The 13,326-nt window shown below is 46.0% G+C and overlaps 1 protein-coding gene across 1 annotated transcript; it reads left to right on the top strand.

Annotated features, from left to right (window-relative positions):
* Positions 1-903: 903 nt before the first annotated feature.
* LOC135372435 (membrane metallo-endopeptidase-like 1) lies at positions 904-4,914 on the top strand. The gene is made up of 2 exons (XM_064606049.1): positions 904-1,041; positions 2,696-4,914. The coding sequence occupies exons 1-2, from the start codon at positions 1,033-1,035 to the stop codon at positions 4,778-4,780; spliced, it is 2,094 nt and encodes a 697-aa protein (XP_064462119.1). The 5' UTR covers positions 904-1,032; the 3' UTR covers positions 4,781-4,914.
* Positions 4,915-13,326: the final 8,412 nt, after the last annotated feature.

Raw genomic sequence — 13,326 nt, 5'->3', positions numbered from 1 at the left:
TTACTAGTTGGAGTCTGGCTGAAGCAATGATCTTCAATGTTCGATATTGTCGTCAAGATAACATAGGCAGATGTTCCAGCCTAATCGGCGCAATACGGAATCAGTCATGCTTTCAAGGGTATATCGGGGATATTCCATAACCCGAAATGCATGACAAGTAGCTGATAGAGGCCTTCAGGTGTCGTGAACGCGGTTTCGTCGATGTCGTCAGCAGTCGGAATCTACCAATAGCCCGACCTGAGGTCCAGCTAGCCCACCATAGTCCAGCTAAGAGAAACAGCTCGCACCGTGTAGGCAAACGACCGCGTCGTCGATACGCGGCGTCGGATATTCTCTTTCCGTGTAACTCTGTTTAACCTTCGATAGTCGACACAAAGTCGTACGGTACCATCGTTTCTTTCTTTACCAAAACAACAGGAGAGGGCTACGGACTTGCAGATGGCCTGGTGATGTTCCGAGGGAGCATGTCCTATACCTCCTCTTCGATGACACGTCGTTCCGCAGGCGAAACTTGGTACACTCGTTGTCTCAGTGTCCGTGTGGTGCCAGTGTCGATACGATGCTCAACACGTTGGGCAACCACCAGGGGCGACTTGTTTACGTCAAAAAGTCTACGTTCGAAGAAGTGAGAGGAGGCTTAAGCGGGTCTTTTTATCTAGGTGAAGTTGACACGTACGTCACCATACCGGAAGGCACAGATCCTGGCAGAAATTATATTAGTACCACGTCATCGCTCTCGCTGGAGTGGGTCCGAAAACTAAGCGCCCTAACAACGAACTCAGGCATTATCACATTTATGGATACAAAAGGCGTGTACATATTGCGAGGGTAATGTGGCTTGTGGCCACTGTACCTAGTGGTGGAAGAAGAAGAAGAATTTACGGTGACATGAGCGGGGCACGCAGTAGCTGTTTCACTCATTCTTTTCGCTTTCTCTCTGCTTATAATTGTCTGCGAAAGACTTGATGCAACGACGTGAGAATTCCCGTTCAAGAACCATCGCCTGTTGTGATACCTTCTGCAGAGACCTCAATGGTCCAAGTAAGCATTTTTAGGCCGAAGCTTCCGCCGGATTGAAATATTTGAGTAGCGTGTTTATATTCGCCGCAGACTGCGGTCTGCTCATACCGGGTGTCTCGGTTAAATCCCCGGGATAAATAATTCGGTGACCGGTGCACCTAAAAAATAACTTTCTTGTTTACAAGAATATGTCCGGTACCACCTACAGGCTGCGCACCGCCCGAATGGGTGGGAGGTGCTCATTATTTAAACAAAGAGTTGCGGGAAACAACATAGCTTCTAAAGCAGGGCGCCGTCGGCGTTAAAATGGGTACTACCTCTTTTGGGACTTCTTTGTGAAAAATTTGCCACCCAAGCGGGTCATTTGTTTAAGTAATTAATTGGTTTCGGTTTACATATTTTGTCGCGGCTTGTTGCGCCGAAGTGCAAAAGGACTTAATTCATTGGTGCACATGAGAGGGGAAGAGCGTCCTTTTGCGCTTCACCGCTACCAGCCGCGACAAAAATTTGTAAACCGAAACCAGTTAATTACTGCAACAAATGACCCGCTTTGGTCGCAGATTTTTCTCTAAAAGGTGTCTACTGAGGGTACCAGAAGGGGTAGCTGCCTTCGATAGCTGTCTTCCGGTCGAGTTGGACTTCCTGAACCTACCCTAGGTCGTCATGGGTGCCATTTCGGACACAAAAAAACAGTAAATCTCAGAAAAGGGCAGTAAAGTCCGAACATTTCTCCTCGCAGTATGAAAGATAACTTACGAATTTTTATCGAAGTAACCAACCCTGAAGTCAGATAATTGCACACATACGAACGTCATTTGAATTCTTTATCGCGAATAAACCTAAATGAGCGATATTTATAAAGCAATATTTATTTTTAAGTTCAGTACGAATATAACATACCCGCAAGCTATTCATACTTCTACTAAAAACACATTTTTATGCAGAGACGGGGGATAAGACAAATGACGTCAACGCAAAGAGTGTGCACGAGGTGGGGGGACGCTGGGGACCGAGCCCCGCGCACACTCCAAGGGAAAGGCAGTGACACAACATGGACTAACCTTAACTAAACCTACTAACCAGTCTAGCCAGCTAAAACCACCAGCTCCCCAGCGCCACCTACAGTAGGTTCATTGCTATGGTACAGCCGATGCTGTTACCTTCACTCACACGCAAAAGGAACGGGATTCCTCTGACGAGGATTCCTTGTCTGTCCCCATTAGAAGGAGGCCGACAATGATGCGCGGGTTCTATTTGGTCTCCTCTACCGGTTTGTCCAATCATCGCGCGAAATCGTCTGAGGGGACCAATGAGAAGCCTCTCCTCATTGTCAGGCTTCTTGAGAGGAAGAGCAAAAACGTGCAAATATATGCACTATAGTGCCTTTTAAGTACTTAGGAAAAGCTCGATCAACGAAATCATATCGAAATGCGAGGTTTTGGTTTTCTAACAGCTCGAACGTGAAACGATGCCTCCTTTGCACACTCTGCGAGTCCTTAATATCACAAACACCTTGTGACCCGTGCTACATTTGAAAAGTTGGTAGGGAATGTTGATGAAGGATGAACAGTCGCATCGAGCGGTGAAAAAACCTAGTCGAGCAAAACTGCACATTTGTGTAAGATTATCACTTGAGGCAGGCTGGTATTTGCTGATGGGGTTTGTCTCTTTACAGAACCCGGACGGCCCTGTTGTGGAGTTTGCATGGTCAACCCTTTCAGCGGCTTTAAGCTGGATTGGAGCCACCGTGCTTGGCGTCACGGCGGGGACCATCGTTGTCACATCGCTGGCATATTTCAAGGGACACTACAACGACGTGCAACGAAAAAACTCCTCAGAACGCCTGCACGTCCAACCGTGCTACACGAAGAGCTGTCAACATGCGGCCGAGGCACTAGTCACTACCCTGAGTTTCAACGTCAATCCTTGCCACGACTTCTTCGCCTTCGTCTGCGACAGATACAACGAACATATTCCAGACGCCTTCACAGGTGGACGCAACAGTATCTTGAGTTACGCCATAGCTCTTCTGTTCGTGCCCCCGGCCGCCGAGGGTTGTCAACTGTCTGCCATTGAGAAAGCCGCAACTTTGTTCAGATCGTGCATGCGTCTCTTCTCATCGGACAACCAGGATTCCAGGTATGTGCTCTCCAACATGATGGACGACATGCACGTCAGTCTGGACCTTCCGCCCCCGACTTTCGATCCCTTCGAATCGATGGTACGCTTGGGATTGGAGTACAACATCCCCGTCTTCGTATCCATCGCCGTTGGAAACAACCTCGACCGGAGAAAGGGTAGAACCATTCAGATATCGCACAGCAGGAAAGAGCTGGAGTGGTACGCCAAGAGGAAGAAGAATCGCAGACAGACACGGAAGGTATATCACGAGTGCTACAAGGCGTACTTCAAAGGCACGTACGACCAGACGTCGTTAGGCATCAATGCCGATATGTTCGCGAGAGATATTGAGCAGGCGGAGGAAGATGCTTCTAATATCGCCTGGAATGTTCCTCTTACGGACTCAGATAGGCCGTCATACCAGGAGACGACAGTAGGACAACTTCCAGATGACTGGCCGGTTGTACTGATAAATCTCGGAAAACAATATGTCCACGAGAAGGACGTGGTGTTCGTCGGTCCAAAAGCCACTACATTTATCAAATCTTTGCGTAGCCGTTTTGATGACATTGAAATGAAAATCCTCATAGCGTGGGTTTTGCTAAGAGAATACGGCGTGTATGTTAGTCCGTCTCTCTTGGCGACTCTATCGCCTTCGCGATCGCCTCGAGACCTGTGCTCTGCACGGGTTTCGGAAGTAATGCCGGTGGCGTTCTCTGCGTCCTACCTTTCTAAAGTGATCACTGAAGACGCTATCCAAGCAGCGGAGGGCATTGTGCTCAACGTCAGAGACGCCTACATCGCATCGCTCATCAACACCAGCTCGCTCGATGACGAACCGAAAGCAGCCGCCATCGCAAAGTTGAAGGCCATGGAGTTCTATTCAGCGTACCCAAAGGGTCTCATCGACGTCCAGCAACTAGATGCGTATTACGAAGGATACACACCGGAGGAACGTCAGCCATTCTTTGACGCCTGGCTGCGAGGGGCTAAAGCGCTCCAAGTAAAGAAAATGAGCGCCATCAACACCGGGGCTGTGTTTCCTGTGTATGAATCAAAAGTATTCTACGTGGTTCACAGCAATCGGTTAGTAGCTTTGGCACCCGCTCTTCGACCGACGCTCTTTATACGAGACGGTCCGGCGTCGTTCAACTACGGTGGGTTAGGAGCGCTAGCCGGACGCGAGATCATGTACGGGTACGACTTGAACGGCAGCACGTACGACGCGTTCGGAAATAAGCACAACTGGTGGTCACCACCTGCGAGGGACCACTACTTGAAACAAGCGCAGTGCGTGAGGCTGTCGGCTGACACCCTGACCGAAGGAAGCGTGAAGTTGGGCAGCGAGGCAGGTGATGTACTCCTCGCTGACTTAGTGGGTCTGCAAATGGCGGCCAGAGCCTTTCAAGCTGTCGCTGGAGGAAAGGATCCCGTGCTCCCAACACTTCCATTCTCTCCGATGCAGCTATTTTTCCTCGCTCACTGCTACAAATGGTGCGACGGGCATGACGAAATGGACGGCCTTCGCCATAGGGAACGATGCAACGTTGCCGTCACCAATATGGCGGAATTTGCGGACGCTTTCAATTGTAAACTCGGCGACCGTTTAAACCCCTCTGAGAGGTGTTCCTTCTTCTGATGGAATAGTTAAGATGGTGATAATTGAAGTTATTCCTAATGGACGTGCACGAGGTAAAGACCAAACAAACAATAAACCGACGCATCATGTTTGTCTTGGAGAATTTGGGGTGTGGTGCTTGGTTGAGATTTCGCGTTGTGCAGGCATAGTTGAGAATTGTTTAAGGATTTGACACATACCTTCATTTTTAGATGACTTAGTAACCGTTGTCGATTCGGTATTTTCTGCTGTATACATTTGAACATGCGAAGCATTGACAAACATTTTGATGAACTCACCGTGTCGGCTTAAAAAATATTGCAATAAAATAGGTGCAATACAATGTAGCTCTGTTCGAAACATGGCTGATTGACCTGAGCGATTCCTTCTACAGCATAAATGTTTACGACTCCCAGTGTATGGGGTTGCTCTATGCGTAAGAAATTATATACTGTACAGAGTTCGAGCAGACATCCCAATTTTGTGAGAACATCTTTCTAGAGATTTCTGAACCTGCATCCCTCGTACCCCATCTTGGACCGTAGTTATAAACATTTCTTGGGCGCCCCATGCTGGTTGCTGTTGTGTACAGATCACCACAAAATCCGGCTATTCATTTCCTGCAAGAACTTGAAACGTTGTTCTAGTGTTCCTGAGAGAAGTATAACGCTGTCACACTAGGTGATTTAAATATCAATTTGCTAAGCAATGATTCAATTTCATTACTGTGCGAAGAGGTGTATTGTAATCATGGGTTCGAATAGAAGATGCGCTTTTCAACAAGGTACTTCACTCCCGAGAGAAGCACACCCATCGACCACTGTGTGACAAATCTGAAGGAGGTCCACTTAGCGAGCGGCATAGCTTCCTGTGACGTCAGCGATCACAAGTTGACTTACATTTCCAGCAAAACACAGAAGGAAAGACTAGTGTCACTAAATAGGGAGCAGAGTAGAGACACTGAGCCACGCTGGCGAAGAAAAATCTATACCTTTAGAGGTATAGATCGCCTGCTCAATAACTTAGCCCTTCTCAAGTATTATTTTATACCTCGGCTACAGGTATAAAAAATAGTCCTCAACAAAGGGCTATATGCCATACCTTTAGGGGTATAGCTCTATACCCCTGTGAAGGTCTGCACGAGTACCATCATGGTGTTACATCACACCTAGGCATAGGTATTTTTAGAGGAAGAAACTAGAAAAATCGCCTTTGGATTGAAGAAATGTTTTTGACATACACACGCACACGTACTACACGCAAACGCATATGGTTGTGAAGTATAGGACGAAATCCTCGTGCACATTACTCCTCATATAAAAAAAAGAAATAATGTGGAGTTGAAATCTAAAGATAATTTTCAAGGAACAAGATCGCTCTCCGCAGTCATCAAGTGTGTATCGCGAGACATTTACAGAGCAACATATACTGATATCCTGGTGGCGACTTGACAAACTGTGGAGCAGCTTTCGTCTTGTATACGCAACCCTATGGGTGAGGACATCTAGATTCAACATTCCAGCGATGAAGATTTTATGCAGCCACAAACTAACCATGCGGATTTAGATAGTGCTGTACTAATGTGTGTGTTTCTTAGTTAAATACCCGTTTAACTTAGCTTATACCGTCTCAAGAAAAAATAATGATGATGTGATACAGCACGTTGCGGAAGTAAAGGTATAAAAAACATAAAGGTATAAAGAAACAGAAGGTATAAGCAGCCTCATCGTATCCGTGAAAGGCATAGCCTGGTGATCTATTGCTGGTACTGGATATGAACGCGTGGTGATGAGGTATAACTATGGTACGTTAGCCCTCCTTTATACTTCTTTCATACCCTTGAGAAGGGTTGGAGGTATAAATAGGAAATTTGTACCTCTTCTATACCCTCCAAAGGTATATATCTGAAGCAGAAGGTATAAAAGAGGTATAAGAGCACATTATTATACCTTATTAATACCTTTTTTCTAAGAGTGCACCATCTTGGGTCCGGCGGGGCTGCGTCGCTTAGCAATGGGACGCCGATGTCCCTCTTCTCCGGTGGAGAACAACGCGCAGTCGAACCAGCTCGCAACCCAGGAAACTGGTTTTGGATGGAGGGGACTCAACACGGATGGCGCGTTCTTGGAAGGAGAAACCACGTGACACGATCGGCCCAATCGCGAACACCGAACGGCGGCTCCGGCGCGGAAAAGGAATGCGGTACTCTGTACTCTGTATAGTCAGTGACAACATAAGTCGTACACTTGACCCCGCCCCCACACACGAATCGCTCCGCGCGCACGAATGCAGTGCGGCGCGGCCAAGTGCTGACTGGAGGGAGAAAGATCCGGCACTACATGGCGACGCGCATGCGTCGTGCAAAGGCTGGTACCCAATCGCAGGCGCCCTCCACGGACGAGTGTGCGGTCCCAAATTGTAGGATTTAAGTTGTCACTGACGGTAGAGTAGATGCTTCATAGATTTTGCGCTATCCGAACGGCTGATTTCATTGCATGACTGGTCGTTCTCTTGCTGTGGTAACACACAACAAAAGTTTACCCGGTTCTCGGATGGTTTGTAATCTATTATCAATAAATCTACTCGTGTAATACCATGCATAGTACCCCTTTTCACCAGGCATAGTACCCCTATAGGAAAGCGTGGGTCACTGCCGGCCTCTTAAAATCGATCAAACACAACAATAACCTTTACAAGATGTGTCGTTCTCATTCCGCAAATCAAACACTCTTTGCACGACATAAAATATATACAATAATGCGCTCTGGAAACTATTGACCGTTGCGAAGGAGCAGCGCTTCTCTTGGTCTGGACAAGCTAATAAAGCCGTAAATAAATAATACAGTATAATGTTATTATAAAAGTATATTGTTATTATTATTATTATCGCTGAAAATGGTGGCGATCAAGAGAAGTTGTGGCAAGTCACAAAAATAGCATTGAGTAACACAACCCATGCAACCATGCCATTTCCTGTAGACATCCAGACAATATTTTACACGCAATATTTGATATCTTCGCGATATCCGCAAATATTCAACTGTCGTCTAATGGACCTTCCATAGATGGTCCCATTGCCTGATGCTGGATGTCCAGAAAACATTTTGAGAATAATTCAGAAGATCTACTGGACATCTTGTGTATGTGCATGTGTCTAAATGTCGAGCGTCGGATATTTTTAGTCCGGATAAAAGAAAACTTCCTAGACATGCGCTGGAGATTCCTTCCAGGTACACCGGATGTCGATCCGTGGAAGTGAGACATTTCTCCTGCCGAGGTCCAGCGGGTATCCAGTTGACCTGATGCAAAAGCGATAAAAACCGGGCTGTTTGGTGGTACATTCTACGAGCGATAAAACCCCAGTGCAGGGGACATGGACTGACGAAACACAGACGAAGCACTGACTGACAAACACCTTTAATGGCAGAGGTAACGCTTAAGTACACCAACTGCACCGGACTGACCCCTAGTGGTAGCCAAGGCCATCATGCTGTAATCACATCAGTTATCACGCAAACAGGAGCACCAAGTAAGCCATCGAAGACCTGAGCCAATAACCCCTTTTAGAAACTCCACTTTTAGAACACATCAACACCATGCCTACAGTCTACTCTGTGCGTGTGAAGCACACGTGATAACCACTACGCCACGGAAACTTTTTTTCTACCTTTATTTACATTAAAATGTGTCCCTAACACGTTATTCATGCAACAGTCGTGCGTCCTGCACACCGTTCACAGGTTAGAATGGGAAAAAAAAAAAGATAAAAACATTCTCAGAGCTAAACATACAATCTTGTTATCACGTTTAGAGGCACTGTCGTAGCCATTCTTGTACTGTTTGGCTGAAACTCAGAGCATTTTTCATGTGCAACATCTCTTGTTGAAATAAAAGCGTGGGTGGGGTCAGTGGTTCCTCGTTCCTGTCTAGCATGCGGAGTTTCCACAAGGAAAACAAGCCAACTACACAAATAATGTCACAGCGCATAGTTTCTTCGGAGTGTAACGGCAAAAACCGAATTGTGTGCGGGTTCATTCTGAGATCCCTGCCGATCCTCGTACCAAGATCATCCCAAAAGAACTGCGCTTCCTACCATCAACGAACACGTGATCTATCGTTTCTGGCACCATACAGAACCTACAGTGCGTACTCCAAGGAACGAAGAAACCCTTCTTTGCCAACCACTACTTTCCAGGCAGGGTATTTGAATGCAGCTTAAAGTAAAATGTCTTTAACTTTGACCTAACTGGCATTTTTTTCACCCGTTGTAGAATGTCTCCACCTGGCCAGTCACTGGGTATTTGCCGGTATAGTGGGACTGGGAATAATACGTCTGGTTAAGTCCGCATACAGTTTTTTCTTGGACACTGTGACGATGTGTTCACGCGAGAAGCGCACGCTTAAGAAGTTTATACTGTCCACAACCTCTCTATAAAAACCACTCAGTTTGATCAATTTACAGTGCGTCGCCACGGTGAACGTTGGTAGGTACTTATACTCTTAGGTACTTATACTGCTTATACTTAGACTCTCTGAAGAACATTAGCCTCATCACAAGTTGTTTCAAGAAAAGGTGCTGCAGGCCGAGTCCACCGTCTTTCAGTCTCTTGAAGATGTTTTCTCTCCTCATGGGCTCAAAATAACCGTAGCAAATATTCGATGAAGCTCCTGCACTTTTTTTTACTACACTGAAGCACTTGCAGGAGGTACACCACTTTAGCGACAAGGAACACATTGCAGACTGTTGCTTTATCAAAGATTGACAACCGTCGTTGTTTCCACACTAGGGCACGCTTTTTCACTTTGTCTCTTACTTCCGTCCACATAGAGTTCGAATTACGACTAGCTTCTAGCGGTACACCCAGGTACTTGGGATACACTGTCTGCCAGGTTATCCCTTGGAATAGATCTGGAGAAGTGCCCCAGTGCATGCCCACACACCAACTGTTTTTGCTTTGTTTAGTTGAGCACCAGAGACATTACAGAATTTCTCGATTTCGTTAAAGACTTCAACCACGCTTCTTTTGTCCTTAACTAGAAAGGCAACATCGTCTGCATAAGCCATCACTTTAACTTCGGCATGGGCCAGTGCAAACCTGGAATGTGCCTGGAAGCGATAACGTTTTTACATAGCGGCTCAAGGTACATGTCAAACAGCAAGGGGGTAATGGACATCCTTGTCTAACAGACCGATCGACTTTGATGGCATTCGTTAACATATTGTTAATGAGTAGTTTTGTTGTAACTCTGTGGTAACACATTTGAATTCTTTTATCAAACAACGAGCCGAAATTCGTACAGCTAAGCAAATGAAACAAAAATTCATGCTCGACCCTATCAAATGCTTTCGATAAGTCTGTCTCTATCAGTGCTGCGTGTTCTTCGTATCTACAGAAGTCCAAGATTGTTCTGACCACATGAATGTTGGTTTGTATTTTACGTCCTTTTATGGCACATGTTTGATGTTCCCCGACAAGCACTTTTATCACACTTTGAACTCTCGAAGCCAATACTTTGGCGTAAATCTTACAATCCGCGTTGCACAGTGTTATGGGCCTAAAGTCATTAACACTGGGGACTTTTCCTTCTGGGATCTCCTTGGGTATTAACACAGTATGTGTTCGTCTGAAAGAGGCTGGTAGCTCTCCACTTCGTTCTGCTTCGGCATAAACCTGAGTCAATATTCTAGCCACTTTTTCTATGTTTGCTTTGTAGAACTCATTTGGAATGCCGTCAGGCCCCGGAGTTCGATTTGCTGACAGCTCGTTAATCGCTTTTTTTACTTCTTCAAGAGTAATGTCATTTTCAAGTCTCTCTTTCTCAACTTCCTGAATTTTCGGCATTTACTTGAGCACTTCTTCCGCCTTTTCTTTGGCATACTTCTGTTGTTTTTGCCCGATTAAATCTTTGTAATACTCTTCAAAGCAATCCTGGATTTCTTCTGCTTTTGTGACTATCTTATTTTGATGTTGAATTTCCGTTATTGTCTTTCTCTTAGCATGGCGTTTTTCCAAGGACAGTAGCCTCTTATCAGGTACTTCGTCTGGGAAATACACTTGTGACCTTGATCTTATTCTTGCACCTTCGTACTTGTTTTGGCATATCAACTCTAGTTTAAGCTTCACGTCTTTTATCTCTGCTGCGTATTCCCCTGGACTTGCGCACTCTGATTTCATTAACTCCAGGAGTAGTTTGTTTAATTGACGTTCTTCGTACATAGTGTGGTAAGACTTTATGTTGCTCTGTTCAATTGCATATGCTCTGAAATCTAACTTGAATTTTTCCCACTCCATCACCTAACTTCTATTACTTGTTTCCAACTTTCCAAGTTTCTCGCTTACAAATTGCGTCAATGTATCTTCTTTGAGAAGCTTTGCATTTAGCTTCCACAGACTCCAACCTGCTTGGCTTTTTTCCTCTTCTCTACTGTATCCGACTTTGGCTGTTACTAGGCAATGGTCACTGAAATATGCTGGGCGTGCTTCATACTGTAGTGTGGTCCATCGATTGCTCAGTGCAATGTATATTCGATCTGGTCTTGCGTTTGCACCATTTTGGAAATGCGTGAATTTGAGTCCTTTCACTTTTCCTTGCAGCGCACCATCATCCATATTGAAATCAGCTACTAAGCTCTCTAACGTAGTCGCACTAGGGTCTGCTTTCTTGCATGGTTTGCTTCTGTCCCCACTCTCCGGAGTGCAGTTAAAGTCTCCCAACAATACCATGTTTACATTACGGTCCAAGTATTTCCTCAGACCCTCGAAAAAGTGCGCACGTTCGTAAGGATCGCATGGCGCGTAAACGGCGATTATCCTCCAGACTTCATCCGCGATAAGGGCATCAAGTAGTGCAGCTCTCCCACTGTTGTCGACAGCGTAGCACACAGGCGTATAGGAGATGTCCTTGTTTACAACTAATAGCACGCCACCGGCGTGTCCCACAGCGTGGCTCACTACGACTTCATGCTTTGGTAAAAACAGATAATTCAGCGCCCTCTCAGTGTCTTCCTCACTCTCTATTTTAGTACCTTGAATCGCCATCAATCTGGGGAATACTTTCCAGATAACGCTTTATCTGATAACGCTCCTTCCTTGCGTTGAGCCCCCTCACATTTAGCGTTGCTATGGTAATGTGTTTCTCTCCCCCCCCCCCATCTATCTGTCTTGTATACTCTTCTCTTGATGTCATAACATACGGTTTATGAGAGCTGCACAGTATACACTATTTTCATCCCAGAGTAAAAACTTTGTTTTCTTACCAAGCCGCCCCTTTCAGTTGTCCACTCACAAAGCAGCACACACTAGGAATACTTTCACCATTTCGCCGACGAGCACCTTATAATTCCAGAAATCCCACGTCCTCCAGTTGCGATCTTCCAACTTCTGCAATATTTGGTACATCTCTTTGCCTAGGCGCTGTCTTTTATTTCTTTACTGACGTACCTTCTTCCTTACCTCGTTTTTCTTTGAAAGCTTCCGTCTTGTCTGATTTATCACATTTTCTTTTTGTTTGTTCAGCTTCTTTATCTCTCGCGTTTGCACATCCTAGATCCTTCCACTCCCGTTGCAACGCAGGCGATTCTCAACATCTTTCTGATGTCCCAGCACTCTTGAATTTTCCTGGACTTCTCGGTCTCCTCCTGTCTCACCTTGCCTTTCGCTTATGCCTCCAGACCCATTAGCTTCGTTGATGTCCATAACGAGGTTTTCCTTTTGCCCCAATTCACATTTTCTCAATCTAGAAGCATACGTCGCCACACATTTGTCCTCTTCGTGACCAAAACGTCTGCATGTTTTGCACCAGGGCGTATGACACTGCTTTCTAATGTGTCCAACGCCTTTACACCTCAAGCACAGCGGGTGGTCTTCCCGGCACGTCGATCAGCACGTGACAGACCCGACACTTGTAGCATGTGAGGTAGACTATCCGTCAGTTGTGTAGAAAGGAGTCCTATAGCCAAGAGTTTTCTCTAATCCAATTCCAATCCAATTCTAATCCAATTCCAATCCAATTATAATCCAGTTATAATCAACACAATCCAGTTCTAAGCCAACACAAGCCAAATCCAAAGCCATCTGATTGGCCGCCATTGGCTCCGCCCACTTCACGTTGATTGGCCCATGCTAAGCCTACTGATCTTTGATTGGCTGACCGTAGCTCCGCTCCTTCATGCTAATTAGTTGGCTTGGCTCCGCCCAGTTCACGCTGAATGGCCCGTGCTAAGCAAACTGATCATTGATTGGTTGACTGTAGCTCCGCCCCTTTATGCTAATTACTCGTCTCTGCCCACTTCACGCTGATTGGTGCATGCGTATCGCTGAGCACAGCTCCGCCCCTTTATGCCCATTAACTGGCTCTGCTGATTGGTCCATTCGAAGCCTACTGATCACTCTCCACATTTTCCAGACTTTCTAAGCCCTCTGATTGGCCGTCCCCAATTTAAGCCTACCGATTGACCCCATTCTAAGCCCACTGATTGGCTGACTAAGTCCGCTGAACATAGCCTTCGTTAGCGCCCGCCAGATGGCGCGCTCGGCAGCGACCCTGCTGCGGCTTTATCTCAGACA

The sequence above is a fragment of the Ornithodoros turicata genome, chromosome 1 (genome assembly GCF_037126465.1).
Source record: "Ornithodoros turicata isolate Travis chromosome 1, ASM3712646v1, whole genome shotgun sequence".
In the NCBI taxonomy this organism is placed as follows: Eukaryota; Metazoa; Arthropoda; class Arachnida; order Ixodida; family Argasidae; genus Ornithodoros; species Ornithodoros turicata.
Note: the sequence above shows the minus strand (reverse complement) of the source record. Positions and strands in the feature narration are given on the sequence as shown.